Source organism: Pezoporus wallicus, unplaced genomic scaffold (genome assembly GCF_028554395.1).
Source record: "Pezoporus wallicus isolate ANWC-B61680 ecotype Strahan unplaced genomic scaffold, APGP_CSIRO_Pwel_v1 contig_6217, whole genome shotgun sequence".
Taxonomy (NCBI): domain Eukaryota; kingdom Metazoa; phylum Chordata; class Aves; order Psittaciformes; family Psittacidae; genus Pezoporus; species Pezoporus wallicus.
This window is the reverse complement of record NW_026637336.1, coordinates 912,979-934,031: the sequence shown is the minus strand read 5'-3', so window position 1 is coordinate 934,031 and position 21,053 is coordinate 912,979. Positions and strand designations below refer to the sequence as shown.

At 48.4% G+C, this 21,053-nt stretch overlaps 1 protein-coding gene across 3 annotated transcripts; it reads left to right on the top strand.

The window, feature by feature from the left end:
• The first annotated feature begins 983 nt into the window (after positions 1 to 983).
• LOC130596912 (adhesion G-protein coupled receptor G4-like) lies at positions 984 to 20,370 on the top strand. Of its 3 annotated transcripts, none has more exons than XM_057404983.1 (7): positions 984 to 1,101; positions 8,559 to 8,663; positions 12,066 to 12,683; positions 17,903 to 17,986; positions 18,390 to 18,484; positions 18,798 to 18,850; positions 20,110 to 20,370. In XM_057404983.1, the coding sequence occupies exons 2-7, from the start codon at positions 8,573 to 8,575 to the stop codon at positions 20,174 to 20,176; spliced, it is 1,008 nt and encodes a 335-aa protein (XP_057260966.1). In that variant the 5' UTR covers positions 984 to 1,101; positions 8,559 to 8,572; the 3' UTR covers positions 20,177 to 20,370. The 3 variants fall into 3 exon arrangements, with proteins under 3 accessions (XP_057260966.1, XP_057260967.1, XP_057260965.1); XM_057404984.1 differs by lacking the exon at positions 984 to 1,101 and adding an exon at positions 6,910 to 7,151 and having other exon boundaries at positions 17,906 to 17,986; XM_057404982.1 differs by lacking the exon at positions 984 to 1,101 and adding an exon at positions 6,910 to 7,151.
• Positions 20,371 to 21,053: the final 683 nt, after the last annotated feature.

Genomic DNA, 21,053 nt, shown 5'->3' with positions numbered 1-21,053 from the left:
AGCCCAGCCCAGGCAATTTTAGTCCAATTCAGCCCAGTCCAGCCCCATTTAGACAAGCTCAGATCTGTCCAGCCCAGTGAGGCCCAGTTCAGACCAGTTCAGCCACTCCAGCCCGCTTCAGCCCAGTTTAGCCCACATTGGCCCACTTCAGCCCACTTCAGCCCAGTTTAGCTTTGTCCAGCCCAGTTTAGCCCAGTATAGCCCAGCCCAGCCTCGTCTAGCCCTGTCCAGCCCATTCCAGCCAACTTTAGCACAGTCCATTCCAGTTTAGCCCAGCCCAGCCCAGTTCTGCCCAATTCAGCCCAGTTTAGCCCTGTCCAGTCCAATTTAGCCCAGCCCAGTTTAGCCCAATTCAGACCTGTCCACACCAATTTAGCACAGTTCAGCAGGGTTTAGCCCAGTGCAGACCTCTCCAGACCAGTTTAGCCCAGTACAGCCCTGTCCAGCCACCCGGTGCAGTCCTGGTGCTAGCTTTGACCGCCTGCCTCAGCTCAGAAAGGAAAGGACAGCAGAAGATGTAGAGAGCGCGAAGAGGAAGTTCTGCAGAGCGAGCCCAGAGGGCTGCGCAGAGAGGAAATGAGTCAGGCAGTTGCTAAGTTAAGGCAGTTGCCTATTTACAGAGGAATTACAAGAGTTAAAGGGGTGCCTTAGGAAATTCCTGGTCAGAATACGCTGAGCAGAGTGCAGATGGCATGGGGATGCGCTTAGAATAAACGTGTCTGGATGAAACCACTGAGGTTTGCCCTGTGCGAGCAGAGATAACACAGTCAGCCACAGGCATTGATGGGACCTAGAAGCCACAGGACAAACCCATTTCTACCCTCATCAAACACTGGTGATGTGCTATAAAGCCAGCTCGGTCCAATAAGGCACAGTCTTCCGTTTCTCCCTTTGTAGGCCAGTTGCGACCCCAGCCTGGAGGAACTTGTATTGGGAAGGGACAGGCATGGCTCATCTTTCTGGCTTGTGAAATGGGGAGTGACGGGAGAGTGGTGCACACCATCTGCATGAGAGGTGCACCAGCATCACCAGCATCTTCAAGGCAAGATGTTCCAACCTGCCCGGCTCTACCTCTGCATGGCTGTTCCTCATTCTCACCAGGTATATGTGGTTAACTAGCTGGAATGGAGAGAAACCAAAAGTTCTTCCTCCCACTCGCATCTCCTGCCTACAATTAATGGGCAAAACACATTTCTCTCTGGTAAGCAAGAGACTAAGTAAAAAGACTCATAATATTGCTCAGTAATAGAATAAAATCTAGTAATAAATCGCAGGCTGTAAGATGTTACAGAGCAGGGCTGCCTCTCAGCAGCTCAGGCTGATGTGACAGGGCATACTCCTGCTGTGGTTTGGGTACCTGACTGCACGACCAGGTCTAGTGTAAGCAGAGGGAGGAACTTATATCCGCTCAGGTAACAATCACATCCTAGTATGAGCTGCAAAGCTTTTACAGGGTTTTGGTTCATGGTGAGTGAAAATGTTACTATTGCTTTAAGACATCCCCCAGTCACAGGGAATGAGAAAAGCAGGGATGACGTGACACTGAATTCAGGCTGTGGAAAACATCTTGGCTATGACACTTCTTTCTGTGTCATCTGGGCTTCCCTAGCAGAATAGTTCACACAGCTCAGGCAGCTGGATGGATGCAGTGGCTGCGGAGGAGATCCTGGCGCTGATGGGCTGCTCTCTTCCACATCTGCAGCCATATGGCCATGAGTTGTGATGGAACAAGATTTCTTCCTACTGCTTTTGTCTGCTTTTGGCCCGTGCTGACGGTCTGAAATAGCCTGTGATCACTGAACCACCCAGGTTTGGTGGCTCTCAGGGTAACCACATCATAAACCATGCAGAAATCCTCGAGTTATGGAGGTTTCCAGCCTTTAAGGAACTTCTCCGTGGGGATGAGGGTTTTCCGCCATCCACATGCATTGAGGGAAGCTCAATGGCCAGGTTGAACGGGGTTTGGAGCAAGCTGCTCTAGTGGAAGGTGTCCCTGCCTGTGGCAGGGGGTGGAGCTGGAGGAGCTTTAAGGTCCCTTCCAATCCAAACGACTCTGTGATTCTTTGATAAGCTGTAAATGCAGGAGACTTTATGAATGCCAGCAGGAGCCCTGTTTGGGAATACCACTGATTTAATGCCCTTCTGCAGGGTGGAGGGAGCAGACTGGACAGAAAGGGCAGAAGGGAAACCCCCATGGCACGTGGGGAGGAACAGGCAGAGAGTGGGTCCAGGGCATGTTTCCAACGCAAATGGTCCAATGCATTGGGATCCTTTATCTTGAAACCACAACCACCAGGCAGGGTAAAGTCAGAGAAGACTCAGACCTCAGTAACTTGAAGAGAGCTCCTTCTACAGGCTGTTATGGACATCCCCATCTTTCCAAAGTCCTCCTGCCTGGACACGGGTGTTCAGCTCAGATGAGAACCATTGCTCCATCCTGCTTATGTGAATATCCCAAAGATAGGAAGGGGGCGTCTCCAGTGTAACCTGGCACAGATTAAAGGCACAGGGCCTAGTTTGTGGTTTTGGTGTTCTTGTGCAAGAGAGGCTCTGTCTCAGTGGCACAAACGATTTTAAAGGTGACTTTAAGAGATGCCTGAGCCAGGTTTATGGTTCGTACTTCTCTTTGAGAAGGGGTTCCTGCCTTGTGGAGGGACGAGTGAAAATGATCAACCACTGGACAGTGTTGTGTTTGTCTGGTTTCCTTCCTGCACTGTACGTGTGGCCAGGACCTAGTCAGGACCATAAGAAGGAGCTGAAGAAGTGGAGGACTGAGAGATGCTGCAGACCAGCTCTCCTGTTCTGCAGATGGATTACAGAGCATTGCGAGCCGGGCTCCAGTCTCTGGGGCTCATACATTAAGCACTAATGTGTACCTGACAGGGATGCAATCCGGCTCTCCCTCCAGCTTGGCACACGGTACCTCCTCCAGGGCAGCCTGGCTGGGCTCGGGGCTCCCACTGCTGCAAAGCCAAGGCGATGAGCTTGGATCACCCTCGGTTCAGCAAAATTCCCTCCCTGCTCCTTGCGATTTTCCTCCTTCTTTTAAACGCTGTTTTTGAACAAAACAAGCAGCTCTCTGCCCTTTTGATGCTGCTTTTACTCTGGCTTCAACGACAGCGTTTGCCTTGCAGGTCCATCTGTACTACTTGTGTGAGGCAACAGTGACATCCAGTGGTCCCCGTGGTCTGCAAACACCTGCAGCATCGCTCTGATTCATGCCGTGGGATGAGCAAACGGTCTCCACTGACACCTTTCACTTCTTTAACAGAGTCGTTACATGGGGTTCTTCAGTGTAATTAAGCCCTTGCATGCTTTGTCCTGGCTGGAACATGGTTACACCTTTGACAAAGGAAGGATAAGGACTTGTGCAGAATAAGATATAAATAGAATTCCATGAGAAATAATCCCTCTTACGTATCATAAATACCTTAAAAAAGCTGTATTGGTGACTTATCTGCACAACTGCTATGGGATGTGGCTGTAAGCCCTTCTGCTATTGTATGTTTTTGCTGCGCTCACCTAGTAGGAGGCTGAACCCTTGCTCTAATCACCTGCTCTTTGTGCTTCTCAAGCCAAAGTTTAAAGTCACTCAGTTCTGCAGGTAAAAAGTATCTTGGGATGTATTTAACCAAGTTTTGTGGCAAAAAAAGAACCACCACTTCTTATCTCCTAGTAAGTACATGCCTGGGATGGAGATTCCAGTGGGGAAAACTGAAGAAGCTAGGGAAAGGAGGGAATAGTCCCTCCATCCCGCTCCCCAGGCCAAGCTGTGTGTCCAGGAGCATCCCCTTCTCCTGGGAGGTGGGGAAGCACTAAAGGCAAAGATAGCTTCATCAAGGGCAGCTAAATGCACCCAAGCACTTCACATGGAGACGACTGCAGTGACAGAGGTGAGGGGATTTGATCAGGGTCCCTGTCAGAGGTTCACATCAGCCTTTTGGATACGCTTGGGGCTTCCGATCCACCGTGTGCTCCAGTGTGGTAAATCAGCTTGTGCAGAGCAGCTCTTGCAGAGCAGACCAGGTGTCCTCAACAGCACCACGTTGTGGAGGCAAGCTGGGTTTAACCAGGTCATTTGAGAAGCTGTCTTTTCATTTCACACACCTTTTGCTACAAATCTATCTCTCCATCATTTGAACTCCCACCACAGCCACTCAGCTTGCCTTCCATTACCTCTTCCATTGCTTAAACATCCCACAAGGTGAGTCTAACACCACATTAACCACTCAAGCCATAAAGGACCTGTTCCAAAGCCTCCTAACACCAAATCACCTTCGAGGCTATTTCCCCAATCCATAATTCCAGAGGATTAGGAGGCGACAGCACTAATAAAGTCACTTCTGAGGTTGACATTGCAATCTGTGTCCGTCTCCCTGCTGCAGTCACTCTGGGGCCATTAAACCAAGGAGTGGAGTGTAGGTGTGTAGCATGGAAGCAGCACTTTCCATCCCAGCAATTCCGGGTTGCGGAATCAGGATCACTGCAGAACAGATGTCCAGATAAAGCTTTTACAGCTGTGTCTTTTGTGGTCATGGAGGAAAAATGAAGGGCTGCTAAAGAGCAGTAGCAGCATCTCAGCAAAGGCAGGGTGATGAGCTGGGGGCAAGCAGATAACAACTGGGGCAATCTTGGAGTATTGTGTGCAGTTCTGGTGTCCTCAACATAAAAAGGACATGGAACTGTTGGAACAAGTCCAGAGGAGGCAACGGGGATGATCAGGGGCTGGAGCACCTCCTGTATGAAGACAGGGTGAGGAAGTTGGGGCTGTTCAGCCTGGAGAAGAGAAGCTGTGTGGAGACCTCAGAGCAGCCTTCCAGTGTCTGAAGGGGGCCTATAGGGATGCTGGGGAGGGACTCTTCATTAGGGACTGTAGTGACAGGACAAGGGGTAATGGGTTAAAACTGAAACAGGGGAAGTTTAGATTGGATATAAGGAAGAAGTTCTTTCCTGTTAGGGTGATGAGGCACTGGAATGGGTTGCCCAGGGAGGTTGTGAATGCTCCATCCCTGGCAGTGTTCAAGACCAGCTTGGACAGAGCCTTGGGTGCCATGGTTCAGTGTGAGGTGTCCCTGCCCATGGCAGGGGGGTTGGAACTGGATGATCTTAAGGTCCTTTCCAACCCTAACTGTTCTATGATTCTATGATCTTTTCCCCATCAAAAGCCTGTGCCCAGGGAACGCTGCCAGGGTAAATTAATCTGACAGAATGAAACATGTCTCATTCGAGGGCCTGAGTAAATTGGATGCTGTGGTTGTATTCTGTAAGTTGGAATCATAGAATCATAGAATAGCATTTCTTGAACACCCCTCAACATCATAAAGATTTTCCCAAGGTTTCTAACTGCAAGATTCACTAAATCATGGTCAAAAAAAAGATTTTCTCCTCGCTTTGAAAGGAGAAAGGAATGAAAAGACCCAATTCTGTATCAAAACCGGTCTGTAACCGAGGAGTTTGTATGGGCTAGCTGCTGCCTGCCTCCGAGAGTACACGTGATATTTACATGCTTCAGGGTATTCTGTCATTGAAGGAGGTCTTGGGAGGGTGACAAGAAGGCTTCGTAGAACCTGTGAGCAGCTGTGAAAGGCACCAGGAGCTGAATCTGTGGGCTTGGTTTCCGAAGGAAAATGGCTGGTTGAGAAACATCCCGAAGAGTCAGCCACCCCCGTGCTTCCTCCCAGGAATCGAAGATTCCCAGCTCGTGGGCTTTGAGATGTAATTACAGTATGAGGAGGTTTGGGAGAGCTGAAAAGTCACCATAGCAACCTCCTGGCAAAAACGCTTTGCATATCCAAAGTAAAGCAGAGTGCGTGGCCCTGGTGAGTCTGGATGTGTTCTGCCTTCGTCTGCTGCTCCTCACTGCACACTTTAACCACTGTTTTCCTGCTCTGCATCCTAAGCGTCCCCGTCCCCTCCCCCAGAACTTCCCAGGAAGGATTTGACCACAGATAGATGCAGGATGCTGGTTATTAGAGCAGGCTCTGCCTGTGGCTTAGTGTTAAAGAGGAGATGCCCTCACGTGGCGCTCCAGCCCCTTTGCCATCATCTCTAGCGAAGCACGACCAACTTGTGCTGAACATCTGCAAACCCCAAACTGAACTGAAAACCTGAGAAACAGAGAGATGAAGATGGAGGAAGGGGATAGCTAAAACCTTCTCAGCTGCACTGGGGTTGCAGTAAAAGCTCTTTCCATAGCATGATGCCATGATACTGGTTTAATGGGTAACAAAAAGATGACTTCTAAAGCACCCACCCTTGAACAAAAGCCCTGTTTAGTCCCATGCTTGAAGAAAGGCTCTTCATGCAAGAGTTTATGTGAATACCAGAACCTGTGCAGCATGGATTTGATGAGGGAGTGCATGCCTAGTGATCCCATGAATAGGATCTCCCCATAAGAGAGCAAAACCTGCTGGCTGAGGCTGGTACATGGCAGGAGAGTGCTTGGCTGGGAGAGGGTCTGTGCTGGAGCAGAGGGTCTGGAGGAGCCAAGTGAACCACAGTGTTTAGCAGCCATGGGGGGGGCTTTTCCAGTCTCTTTCCAGTCCCTCTTATGTCCCTAACAAGATCCAGGGAGGGAGCAGAACTGCAAGATCACACTCTTTTTGAACCTGGCAATGAGATTAGTATCTTGCAGGAGGGAAGAAAGATCCTGGTTGATGCTAGAGTGCTGTCTGTTACAAATAGAGGCTATTTGGGGGAAAATTACAACTGGTATTCATTAGTGCAGTCACTTTTGAATCAGAAACAAGAAGAACTGTTCAGTTCTGTTGTTTCTTACTAATTTGTGTTTTATGATGCCCCACGTTGTGGACTTTGCTCTGGACAAAACTTATTACAGCCCTGTGACGTGCCGCAGGCTGGGAGCATAATGATTTGCTCCTTAAATGTTACTCCAAAGTCAGCAAATCATTGCTGGAGTAATAAAGGAGAAGGCTGGGAGAAGAGATTTGTTGGCACAACAGCTTTTCCAGGACCTAGGAAATGCGATTTCAGAACAGAAATCACTAGTTCTTCATCGCCTGACCCACTGGAAACATCCCAACACCCCATCTGATCTCTTCCTATTTCTCTTTGCTGGTCTTTTGGCATCTGGCAGAAGAAACGGGACAAGCACTCAGCAGAAATCCGCCTTGATTTTGCTACACAGGGAGGTGAGTTTTTGAGCAGCACCTTTTATTGCCGATGGTGTTTTTACAGTATGAATCACCTGGAATATGGAAGAATTCCTGCTTAGGTACCACAGGCTTGGGAGCATAATGATTCGTTCCTTAAGTGTTACTGCCAAAGTCAGCAAATCAGTGCTGGAGTAAGAAAGGTGAAGGTCGTGAGAAGAGATTTGCTGGCCCAGCACTAAATGGAAAACTGGGTGATGCTTCCTAACACTGTGAGCTTTGCAAAGAGCCGTTTTAAAGGGAATTTGGGAGAGTTGTTATTAGCTCAGGTGCTTTTATAGTTTTCTAACGTTTATCTCGTTCATAGTCTGGACACAAAGGGACAACTTCTATTTTGGCAGTGCTCAGGGAGTAGTAACCCTTAGTGGGTTAACCCTTTGTTGTTACTTAAGGGAGCCCCAGGGGAGGGCTGCATCTGATGCGAAGCCAAGCGAATCCATCAAACAGAGCTTGGCCAACTCAGACTATCTGAGGATCTAGTGCGTTCTTTACAGCCCTTTTATGTACCTCATTAGAGGCTGAAGATTTAACCCAGTGTGGTCCTAAACCAAGAATAAGCCCTTGCCTTTGATGCCTGCTGAAGCCAATAGAGAAAGCAGAGCACACAGGGGAGCGTGCAGGGCTCTAGGGGTGAGTTTGGGGCTGCCTGTGCACTCGGTGGCTCTGGTTTAACTGCAGTCATCTTTAAAGCACCTTCAGTCAAACTGAAGCACAAACTCATTCCAGTTTAGAGTGGCATATTTGCATTTTGCTTGTAGTGTTCAGTGGGTGCTTTGCCCTGGAACCAGCCCTTCCCCAGTGTGATCCAGGGCTCAATTAAACTGATGGAAGTTTGTAGATAAAGCTCAGCTGGGAGAATCACACAATCCCAGCCTGGTTTGGGATGGAAGGGACCTTAAAGCTCCTCCAGCTCCAACCCCTGCCACGGGCAGGGACACCTTCCACTAGAGCAGCTTGCTCCAAGCCCCTGTGTCCAACCTGGCCTTGAACACTGCCAGGGATGGGGCAGCCACAGCTTAACCTCACTGCTAGGGCTTTCCTTTTGTGTTTTCCCCACACCTGTAGGAACCTCAGCACTTCACACATGAACGCCTTTCCTTAAAGCAGGTGGAAAGCTGCTAACAGCTTTTCCAAGCTGGGATAGATGAAGAGTGTACATGCACCGTGTAACTGCATGAACCTCACCTCTTTCAGAAGGCAACAGAGAGCAGAGGGTTTGCATAGCCTTGTCTGACCTTTCCAGAGGCTCCTCATCCAGTGACTCAGCTTGGGCACGGCGAGTGAGGGCTGCTGGCTCCTGGCCTGTGTGTTTCAGATTGCAGGAGCAGGTTGAACTTCTCAGCCAAGCGTCTGCTAAGGGAGTGCTCACCAACATCCTTCTTTCAGAACATGCCTGAAGAATGAAGAGGTTCACATGTAGCCCCGGACTGCACTCTTCTGCCAAGGCTCTTTGCATCTTGATGGCTGCTGCTCACGTTGTCCTCCTGGCAGGTACAGTGAGCCCCCTCAGGATTAATCACAGGGATGTGTATCTATACACGAGCCCACTGCCCCCTTGTTCTGCCCCAGTGCAGCAGTTAGTCTTGATCTGGACCTCTCCCTTCTCACTGCAACTGCTACTGGGGTCCTTGTCCATGCCTAGGTGTATGTTGGCCTGCAGACCTACCACGATGCACACCCTGAGATGCTGGTTCAGTCTGGGCTGCAGATCATAGAATCATAGAATAGTCAGGGTTGGAAAGGACCTTAAGATCACCCAGTTCCAACCCCCTGCCATGGGCAGGGACACCTCACACTAAACCATGGCACCCAAGGCTCTGTCCAGCCTGGCCTTGAATGCTGCCAGGGATGGAGCATTCACAACTTCCTTGGGCAACCCATTCCAGTGCCTCACCACCCTCACAGGAAAGAATTTCCTCATTATATCCAATCTAAACTTCCCCTGTTTAAGTTTTAACCCATTACCCCTTGTCCTGTCACCACAGTCCCTAATGAAGAGTCCCTCCCCAGCATCCTTATAGGCCCCCTTCAGATACTGGAAGGCTGCTATGACATCTCCATGCAGTTGAGTAAGTAGGGATGAGAAAACATGCAACAAGTGAAATGTCAGGTTTTGGCTGCATTGCAGATGGTGTCCCATGTTTGGAGGTGAAAACCTCTTGGCTTTGTCATTATTCCCTTCTTTCCTTCCTGGGCGTCCTCCTGCATTTCTGTTTGGTTTCTTCTAGTTAGACTTTGGTTGCTGTAGAATAAGAGCTGTGCATTTACTCTTTTCATGGTGTTCTAGGGAAAGCACGGAGCTACTGTCAAGAACCAAGCTCCCCAGTAACAACCCAGGCCCTGGGGCAAGCACAATAAACTGGGCTTCATAAACACGCTCACCACCCTTTCGCTCCTCCATAAATCCCAGCAAAACACTCATAAGTTTTGTATTTCATTCTTGGACTTCTCCTCTAGAGTAATGCAGGGCACAGAGATAATTCATGCTTCTAAAACGCACCCTGCAGCACTGGAGCCACTTCCAGCACAAACTGAGGAAAGATGAGCTCTTTCCAAGCACAACCTCCGCACTGAAAGACTGAATTCATGTCCAGGTCTTGCCAAATGTTCCCACTTTCTCCAGCTTTGGCCAAAGGCTTCTAATCTGTGTGCTGTAAGACCCCCGCCATGGGGGTCTCTCAGTGTGTCTCTGCTGGGGTCATTCATGGAATGGGTGCCAGTTTTGCCAGTTGTAAATCCCACAGGCATTCCCATCTCTTGGAGAAACCCATGGGAACTGGCTTCTTACCCTTTGGGGCCCTGTAGGAAAGTACAGATGAAGACGGCTGTTGCGTTTTGTGCTGTAACGAATTACTCACTGGTGGAGCTACACCCACCTCCCTGCATCCCTAAAGCTCCACCATGGACCTTCTCCTGCAATACCCAGCACTGGCCCTGTGATTTCATGCACTCCCACTAAGGCAGAGGTGCTAAACACCCCTGGGCCTCCATGGAATGGATGTTCTGAGTCCTACGTACTCCCACTCGAGGGGAAAATGATTCTCTTAGGTGCAAACCACCATCTTAGCACCGAGTTGCAGCGGTGGAAGCCAGACCAGGATGGGGGTGCCTGTTCCACAGCAGTGGAGCTGATTTTAGAGCTGAGACAGACGTGAACGATAGCAGAGTGTTCTGTGCAATAGAAATGTCCTCCTCCCACTCTGAGCGCACGAGGTTACACCAGGACAGCAAAGCACCGCCTCTGATCACCTACAGAGAATTAGACTCTGTGAATAAATCATTTCCTTTTGCCTCCAATTTGAAGTGTGTGAAGCAGCTGGGGAGAAGCGCCAGCTACTTTTGCAGTCCAGGAGGTGTATAACCCTTAGTAGAAGTAGAGATTTATTGCTAGGTTATACTGGAGGGGGGGGGGGGGTTAGAATACCTGATGTGCATGGCTGGCAGGCAGGTCTGCAAAGGAACATACAGTAGGAAGCCCTTAATAATATGCTTATAAAAGACTCAACCTAATGGCAATTCTTATCTAGGAGAAATACACCCTGACTTAGTGAAGCACATGTGAGTGTAATGACACAAGATGCAGCTCACCTGAATAGGAGGGGCCTGGCTTACAATATAAGGCTGATCAATGACTGCTGGGATGTTGAATGTGGAGCTGCTTCACCCCCTGCAGAGGAAAGGTTGGATCCTGCCTTTGGTGCCTGTGTTCCTGTCTCAGTGTGTTGCCAATGGATTGGTGCTGCTATGTGCATGTGCACAGAGATTCCTGCCTGGGGAAGGGACTTGGCTTTGGCTGGTGGTGACCTCAGTGGGACTCTTCATCAGGGACTGTAGGAATAGGGCAAGGGGTGATGGGCTGAAGCTGAAACAGGGAAGTTTAGATTGGATACAAGGAAGAAGTTCTTTCCTGTGAGGGTGCTGAGGCACTGGAATGGGTTGCCCAGGGAGGTTGTGAATGCTCCATCCCTGGCAGTGTTCAAGGCCAGGTTGGGCAGAGCCTTGGATGCCATGGTTTAGTGTGAGGTGTCCCTGCCCATGGCAGGGGTTTGGAACTGGGTGATCTTAAGGTCCTTTCTAACCTGAACTATTCTATGATTCACTGAGTAGGAGACCATGGCAAACCCAAGGATCAGAGTAGAGATACACGTAGCATTGCACTGTGCTGCCTCCCGTCCCCATATACAACAGGTACTGAACATGGAGTGCAAAACCAGGTAAATAGAGTGAAAAACCCTTCACAGCTTGCTGGTGCCTCTGCCAAGCTGCTCAGGGACTGAAGTTGGCTGAAGTAGAGCCATTGCAGCTACTACTCCGCAGCCAGAGCGGGGGCTACCTGTGGGCAAGTTACTCACTGCCTGTGTAGGTCTGTGGTTAGTATTACTCAGAGAAGTTGCCTCTGTCAGCAAAGCCTTTTGAGTAGGATGTAAAGCTATAATGAGGTTATATTTAAAGTAATGAAGAAGAAAGATGCCCAAATGAATGCTCTGCAGCCTGAGAAAAGAACAGTCCTTATGGCTGGCTTTTAGCAGAGACCTTGACTTCACACCTCACCTGGGAGCAAAGCTCTTTATCAAGAGGGTGCTGAACCCAGACCTTTGCACTTGACACCCATACTGGACCATATGGACCCTGGATATGGATTCTGTATTGATTCCTGTTTGGCACATCTTGAGCACTTCAGCTGTTCCTTTGCAGAATTAAACTCCTCTTTCCTGGTAGTGTGGGTGGGCTCAGAATTCAATTTCAAAGGCAGCAGAAACTAGAAATAGAAGAAACTTTAACTTTTTTTACCCATAACTCAAGGAGGTACCCGCATGAGGTCCTACTGCAGCTTTTCCTTTGGAAGTGACATTTCCCTTCTTTACCCTCTTTCCTATTGCCATTTCCTTACAGAAGCACATTACCTGCATGGAGAAAGACTGGATTTATTGGGAAGGAATGATAAGTTTGTGTCTCTGGTGAACTTCAGCATCCCTCAGCTGTGCCAATTCACAGCATGCATTGACCTAAAGCGGACTGCCAACGTCAGCTCTTGGGCAGCCTTTTCCTATGACGCTAACAACTCCTCCTTGGACATCAATGATTTAGAGCTTGGGCTCTCTGGAGAAAACAAGCAATTGAGGCTCTATCTTTTTGGCACCAGACGGGACATTGAGATTGACCTGGCCCTTTTTGTGTGGTACAGCGTGTGCTGCTCGTGGGACACCAGGAAACAACTGCTGGAGGTCTACTGTGACGGTGAGCTCGTGCATAGCGAAACCATTGGCAGCGCTGGGTGCTTGAAACCCAACGGGAGCCTGGTGCTGGGTCATCTGCACAAGAGAAAGGATGGCTTCATTGTGCGGGTGAGCAATAGCTTCATTGGCAGTTTGTACTACTTCCAAATGTGGGACCGTGTGCTGGGGCAGGAAGAGCTGCTGGACTGCGCCATGGGCAACACGGTCAGCTGGGAGGAAGAGTATTGGGACTTCAGCAGCATCCTGCCCGTTGCGGACCATCACCTGCGCTGTGGTGAGTGTCTGCAGTGTTTTGTCTTGCTGGGGATCACACACAGAGAGTAGGGAACCCTCCACTGCTAAGGACAATAGCCTCTGAGTCGCTGCTGCTGTGATTGAGACCAGGAGCAGGCAGTTGTAGCCATGCTTACAGCATTGCCTGCCCACCCCAAACAGCAGATAGAGAAGTTGTGGGTGAGGGAACACTGGTTTGGGTTATCTCATCATTCAATCCTGATGTCTGTATGTACTACATGGTATTTAAACCACAAAGGATGAAAACAGAGGCCTGAGATTGCCAAACTGATTGATTTATGTAAAACTATTGACATGCCATGATATTCAGTGTTGCACAATAAGAGTGAATGCATATTTATTTATTGTCTGTAAGCTGATGGCTCCTCAGGGAGATTGGAGGCACAGTATGAAATAATTGCCCATTTCTGGTGTCCAGTGTGAGAATTCTAAGCATGTCTCCATCCAGGGCAGCACCCCCCGACTTCACCACAGTTCCCACTGCACTTTCCCATCTCCTGCTCCAGGTTTCATGGAACCGGGGCCCAAAGCTATGAGAAAAGCATCAGGAAATCCCTGCCTGCTGCTGAATCCTGTGCTGGGAGGGATTTCCCCCCACTCCCTCATTGCACACTCACTTGCTCTGCACCAAAGAACACGGGCACTCACAACTATCGCTGTAAATGACAACCTGCCCATCTGTTTCTTAGCTTCCTGCCCCATTGCCTTTACCCAGGCATTCTTCTTCCTGCACTGCCTATTGTAGGTGCTATTCCCCCATTGTGTCCCCGAATTCAAGCAGGATATGATCTGATGAGGAGGGAGGAGGAAGCCTCAGTTTCCCTTTTCCAATTAACACCTTTGCCCTTGGGCCATTCTCTCTGTGGGAAAGGCCTGTGCTTGTCTTGGCAGGGAGCTGGGAGAGGCTTAGTCATACTTGCTGATGAACAGTTTAGCACCTAAAATCAAAGCCTCCGCTCAGTGCTCCTGGACTTTGATTTTTCAAGCCCAATAACCTGAATCTGAGCAACTTTCTAGTGAGACAAAGCACATCAGAGAGAGGCTTCCTAAGGGCAAAGCATTTTCAAAGCACTTTTCCCCTCTAAAAGCCATCCCCAAGAACGGAGTGACTTCCTTTCGTTAGGATCCTCCAGTGCAGCCTGAATTGGACATTCACTCTGGAAAATGCTGGCCCTTCTTCTCCTCAAGGAGAAACACAGCATGTCTCACAAGTGGTGAACTACACCAGCATGCTCACAGGTTACTCTTGCTCACAGTGCTATGAACTGCTGGATCCACAGCGTTCCACACAGTGGGAAGGGTTACTGGAGTCGGATATTTTCCCAGGAGCAATAACTAAGACGACTGTTCTGAAGTCCTGGTTATAGAGATAAAACTTAATCATGTTTGGGAATCTGTCACGGGTCAGATCTTGGCAAGACCTTTGCTTCCACTATAAATCTACTCCTTATTTTAATTAACTCAAATTCATAAGCTAACTACTGCACACTGATGATACATGAGGTAGGGATGATACATGAGTGAGTGGTGTAAATACACACTGAGATTGATGTCCTGCCTGTCAGATAAGGGAAGCTGCACTTGGCTGCAGTTCATGTGATCCCATATGGACAATCCGTTTCTATTGAGTTTGCATGTAAGAAATAGCTGTGTCCAAGTGTTGCTCTGAAACGAAATGCCCTGGGGAAGTGCCATTTCACTGCTCATGTCATGTTAGTGCTTGTTAGTGATGCCCTACAACCATTACTAGCTGCGAGGTTTGCTTGTAGTGCTTATAGATGTTGTTTAGAGAGCTGTGCATTGCTTGGTTCACCTTGATAGTTAGGCAGCGGTGCTGGGAAGGGGGGGAACCTGCTTTGGTTTGGAAAGGCAGGACTCATTTAGGCAAAGTGAGGGAAACTTCTTGCATGAAAGCAGCAGGAAGCATCCTTACGGAGGTCTGTGGACCTTTTATAAGCAGTACAGTTATCACAGCGACTGCACTGGCTCTGCTTGAGAGCAGGAGTAAAGGTCTTGTCCTGCCTTTGCTTTTCCCCCCAGAGCTCTTGAAGATGATCCTTTACTTTTGCAGCTCAGCTGGGCCTTTGCTAAAAGCGAAGTGTGTGTTCTCATCCTCTCACTGACTCACAGTCTTCAGCTCTTCCTCCCCCTGCCTCACCCACACACCGATTCCTGATTTTCTTCTTAATTTGAAGTAATCTGTGAGAGGGATGAATCTAAAATACCTGAACATGAGTGCTTATGATGGAGAAAGCTATTTATTATTACAGCTCTCTTACTGGCTGGCCTAATTTTTGCTGCTCTTTGATTGGAAACATACATATTTATGTACCCTTACAGGGTGCCAAAGAACCCATTTATTAAGTTACCAAATCAAAACCCATGCGTAGGGCTTGAGAAATGTCAGCAGCCCAGTATTTCTGGTGCTTCAGACCCCATCTGTCATCACGCCTTAGCCCTTGTTTCGTGAATGGAATTACCATGCATGTTAATGGAAGCAAATGAAGTTGCAGGTGGCTGGTCCCACACCTGCCTGCTGGGAATGAGCTTTGAATTAACAGAGATTTGGTTTTTTTTTTCTTCAGGTGATAATAGGAAAAAGAAGGAAATGAGAATCTGTGGAGATGTCCTTGTGCTTTGCTTGCTGGGACAGGAGCATAGCACTCAGTGGGGTACATTTCCTTTAGAATGAGCCTGGGCTTTGGTTTTGGCCATTTCTCTATGTTATGTTATCTTCTGCTTCATCCTGGGTGATACCAGACATCACCCCTGAGGCCATGGGTTCTGAAGCATTACACTGATAACAGGAGCAGGGTGGAGCCTGTAATCACCCAGCTCCATGCAGATTCCTCTTATCAGGAGAGGATCTGCAGCACTGACACAGCCAGAAGAACAAGTTCAGCCTTGGCTGTACAAACAGCTTGGTTTATGGCTTGAGAAACCCTAGCCTAATATGATATCTGTGTTTCTGTAAGGAAAGAAGAAAGGATTTATTCCAGTGATAGGGCATGCGGGCCTCCCGTGTTCCCATCACACTCCCTCTATGAGAGCAGCTCTTAAATAAAGCCAATAACAAGACACTCATTTTCCATCAGCTTGAAACCAGGGGTTAATTATTTGTAGCATTACACTGGAGCTCACAGAACCCATTTCTGCAGCTTCACACCACAGGAAGGCACACAGGTTTCCACTGCAGGTTTGAACTGTGGGATTAGTCACTGGGGATGCTGGGGTTTGCTCTTTGTGTTCTCATGGCAGTATGTGTTGTGAGGATGGGGAGGACTTGGAGAAAAACCACATCCCTTTCGTTTCAGGTCCTTAGAGGAGTTCTTTTCCTTTGCTTCTAGGGTTTTGCTTGTAGTTAAGTAGATACTTCTGGCTCCTTGTTCTCTGCGTGTTCATGTGTACGTCAAGCAGTTAGTGGCTGTTGGTAGGAGGTCTGTGTATTGAGGATCTAGGTCTACCTTGCAGCTCGATGCTCTAACCCTGTGGATCTCTCCCAGATAAAGAACCAGCAAATACCTCTTATATCAGGTCCTGTTTCTGACCTATTGCAGGCAATGGCTTTTAAATCGCAGTGTGGCAGCTTGCTCCTGGGCTTGCCAGGGTTTTAGTTAAGAGTAAAGCAGAGTAAATCAGTCCTCTTTATTTCCCCAGCAGTTCAGTACTGTCACAGAAGCAAAAGGCCTGAGTAAAGAGGTGTCCAAATGAAAATCTCAGCTTCATCAAGCAGCATGGGCAAAGCAGGCTGCCTGGTTCCACAGCTCTCTGTACACCCTGGGAGCAGCAAGGGCTGTGCTGCACAGGGCACCGCTCTGCAGAAGCAGGTTGCAGGGCAGTCTGATCCATGGAACATCCTTCTTACTCCCCATCCCACTGCCGCCAGTGTGAGGAGCAGAGCAGCTCCCACAAGCTCCGAGTGTGCTACCTCTGCTAAGGATGCTATGATGGGGCTGAAGCTGCTGTTTAACCACAGACTGGCACCATTGAGGAACACTGGGAGGCTGAAGACTGAAGACTCTTGAGCTTTGTCTGCAAGAGGCAACTCAGAGCTGGACTTCAATGGCTTTTTTGCCTTCAGCTCTCCTTTCTGCTTTACAAAAGAATTTGAAGCTATTTAGGATCAAAACAGGAGGCTTCAAGTTGTTGATAGCCCCTGTGTCTGTTATGTCCATGGATGTATTGTCATGGATTTGAACGGGTCAGAGTATGTCTGACCCATTCAAATGGATGGTCATTGATTTGAATGGTCTGTTACATTTTAAGCACCCTGATTCTCCTTCCCTTGAACTCCTGTAGAGAAAACAATGTTTTCTGAACAGCCTTATCCTACTGATTTCCAACCACACTCCTTATTCACAGGCATCTGGCTTTGTGTTCCTGTGTTAGTTTATTCCTCTTAGTCAGACCTAGAATGTCAAGTCTCAGTCATTTGAGTGAAGAGAAAACCACAAAGCACCAGCACAGGAAGAAAACAGTACCTGTAGAGCAAACTGTGGTGATCCTGCTGATCTTCCAACACCAAGGCTTGTAATGTTAGCTGGTGATTTGGTTCCCTGCCGTTTGCTGTAGTCCCTGTGACAAACATGACCCGTTTTGTCCCCGTCTGCCTGGTGAGGTGGCAGATTGCATGTGAAATGTGAAAGCCCTATCTGGTTTGACAGGGTGATTCACTTCGAGGAAATCAGCCACAAATGAGTTCTTGGAATCCTTTCCTTGGAAAACAACAGGCAGGATGGCTGGTGTCTATAATGGGGACCCTTATGCCAGGTTAGCATTAAACCAGACACCATGAATATCACTGTTCATCTCACATTGCATTACTGCATGTTAACTGTTAGCACTCGGCGCTTGACAAGCTCCTTTCTTGGAGGTTGCACAAGCAAGAAGGGAACAGAGAGATAATGGCTCTTCAACACAAGCAGTGAATTGGATAATGGTGCATGAGCTCTGGTCTTCCTTGTGATCTCAACTCTGCCAATCCTGTTTTCTCCCTTGTTATGCTGTAGTTATCTCTGGACACATAAAAAACTCCATGTGTAGGTGTGCTTCCCCCCACTGCTTTGACCCCACAGAGGTCTGTGGAACAACAGCAGCTCTTTGCTATGATGACCTTTGCTGAAAGACTCTTAAGTGGGCTCTGCTCTTCCTTATCCCTTTGCCACTATGGATTCTTAGGCCTTTTAATGTCCTTTTCAGCAGGCTCAAGTGAAGCATCATCCACAAGGGCTCCTACGCTGCCCCCGTTGCCTCCGACCGGTAGTGCCAATGGTACCGTTCCAGGTAAGCACTAAATGAGGCCCTTTTAAATGCTGACATGCTCACCACTGACACCATAGCTGTGACAATTCAAGACTCAGTCACATGTTTAAGCCATTGCTGTTTAGCAAGGTATTGCCTGGCAGCAGATCCTCCTATCTCTTCCTATGCATTCCTTGCAGGCAGTAAAAGCCAACCCGGTGCACCCACAAGTATGACCCCCACCTTGTTTGCTAAGCTGTCACAACTCGGCCCTTGGGCTCGCTAATAACGTTTCTAGCAATGCAGCAGTCATCTAGACTTGGACACTGGGATTTCCCAAAGAGCCCCAGTGACCATGGGAATGGTTCAACGGAGGGGTGAGGAGACGGGAAGGGGAGCAGGCACCTTCTCCAGGGCGCATCTCACTTACATTCTCTTCTTACAGTCAGCTTCTTCAGCACCGAGATGAACTTTTCCCTCTTCTACAAAACTGAGAGAGCTCCTGATTACTATGACACAAGGAACCTCCTCGAAAACTGGGTGAGTAGCTTTCTTTTCTCACTCTCATGTCTTTCTAGCAAGTATCAGATGAGGAGGACAGCTGGTGGAGCACGTAAACTGATGGGACCACACAGAAATGAGTACCCATGTAACACTGCTGCGGTGTCTCAGAATCACGTTATCCAGCACGCTTTGAACAAGATAAAGTGAAATTCTGAAGGAAGGGAAAAGTGCTGATATTTTGCCAAAAATTGTAGCCATTTTCATTAGGATTGAGAAATTTCGATGGCAATTAAAATAGAGGAAGTATCAACAAATCAAGTTAATAAAAATGTCATTGTTTTCTTTCCAGTTTCGTATCATATTTACTGGAGAAGAATTTGTTGTGCCAAACTTTAAAGTCAGGTAAGCCTCCGGCTCTGCAGTGGTGTCACCTCCACCCTCTGTCCTGTGAGTGAAATTGCAGCCAGGTTCCAAATGACCGGTCCTGTGCCAAGGGTGGAAACCAGCCCCCCCTGAGCTGTATGATCATGTAGAACACTCACGTTTTGCTTGCTGGGCTTATTGACCTCAATATATATATCCTGCCTAATGCAAGGCTGCTAGGGCTGCTGAAGCCCTGTTTCAGTGGCTGCTTGTGAGTGTGAAGAGGTCACATCCATCCTCACAGTGAGGGTCTCGTTTGTGTAAGCAGGTACACACTGCCTCTTGCATAGCAGTGTCTAATGAAAGGATATTACAGTTCCCAAACACTGCTCGGAAGCAAGGCATTGTTGCCCAAGACTCCTCTAGGTCACAGCTTTCAGCCCAATCCAGCTTTATTCCATATGAAGACAGGCTAAGAGAACTGGGGCTGTTCAGTCTGGAGAAGAGCAGCTGCGTGGAGACCTCAGAGCAGCTTCCAGTGTCCAAAGGGGGCTACAGGGATGCTGGAGAGGGGCTCTTCATCAGGGACTGTAGCGATAGGACAAGGGGTGATGGGTTCAAACTGGAACAGGGGAAGTTCAGGTTGGAGACAGGGTAGAAGCTCTTCCCTGTGAGGGTGCTGAGGCGCTGGCACAGGGTGCCCAGAGAAGCTGTGGCTGCCCCTTCCCTGGCAGTGTTCAAGGGCAGGTTGGACACAGGGGCTTGGAGCAAGCTGCTCCAGTGGAAGGGGTCCCTGCCCGTGGCAGGGGCTGGAGCCGGAGGAGCTTTAAGGTCCTTTCAACACAACCCATTCTAGGTTTCTATGATTCACATCCAAACTGTGAGCAGCTGGGAGGGACATTTAGCAATTCATAAAAGTATCACTTGCACAGACATGGGGTGTTATTTCATGCATATTTCGACTTCCTACTTTCTTCTCCGACTCCCACAGTTACTGTTTGCTGTACAACTGACAACACAGCAACACGCTGCACTGTTTACACGGGGTGAAGCCAATTCAGAAAATCATAAGGGGGAGATCCCATTCTGGAAGAAGCATTTTTTTGTCAGGGTGCATATCTGTTACAGCGTTTGGCCTTGGGGATTTCTGTAGCGACACCTAGGCTGGGTTCAAGATGACTCCTCAGCTGCAAGGTCTGGCTCCTTGGGGTCACGAGATAAAGTCTTTAGGTGATAGCAGAATGGGGCATGTTATATGCTTGCTCTGAAATAATGATTCTATTCCTTTTTGCTTGCAGGGGTAATTATCCACAAAGCAATGTCTATAGCAGGTCTCATGTAAGTAATTTCTTAGTTTTGAGTTAAAAACTTACTTTTTCTTATCTCTCCAGGGAGGATATAGTAGTTGTGTGGCTTAACATTGACCTTCAATCTGGTAGGTGTACCCCATTTAAAGAGCTGGGCTGGAAAGCCAGTGTGTCCTTGTAGAGACTGATACGTTCTGTGCTCTCTGCGTGAGGCAGCATTGATGCACTCTGATGTTCTTTTATCCTGATGTACCTCTATGGAACAAAGGCAACTCCAGAGAGTCAGGCCCCAATAGCATTTAAAGCAATAGGCTTTATTTTAAATGAGGACACTGAGTTTCTGCTGTTTGCCTACCTTAAAATCCAACTTGCATCAGTTGATTTTAACCAGCTTCTAACTTGCTGTGTCTTTCTATGCGAACTGAAGGCGAAGCTCAAGCAGCTGTCCCAAAGGTAAGACCCATGGTTATGAACTGGGTTTCCATAGCTCGTATTGATTTCATTTTTTAGGGTGAGGAGGAATTATCTCCTCCTCAGCTGTTTTAGTGTCAGAGTAACTGTGGAACCTTTAGTTGCATAAAGCAGAAGCAGAGTCAAAACCACAGTAATGCTTGACTTGGGGAAAAGTGTTTGAGCATCCAAGGTTTCTCTCTCATACACCATATCCTGAGAGGATCCAAGTGCTTCCATGGCAAGCTGGGAGGTTTGTGCTGCAATGTAAGAGTTGGCTTCAGATCCTTCACTGGGGCCAATGCCCAAGGAAGCTGCCAGGATGAATCCCGCACCTCTTCTGCAGGACATCCTATTGCCCTCTGACCACAGCCCAGAAAAGGCAGGGGAGCTGGGTTCCCATCACATTTGAGTGGTTGAAAACGGCTTACAAAGGCCATGCTTAGTGGGGAACAGTCATGTAGAGACAGGAGTGAGCTGGGAAC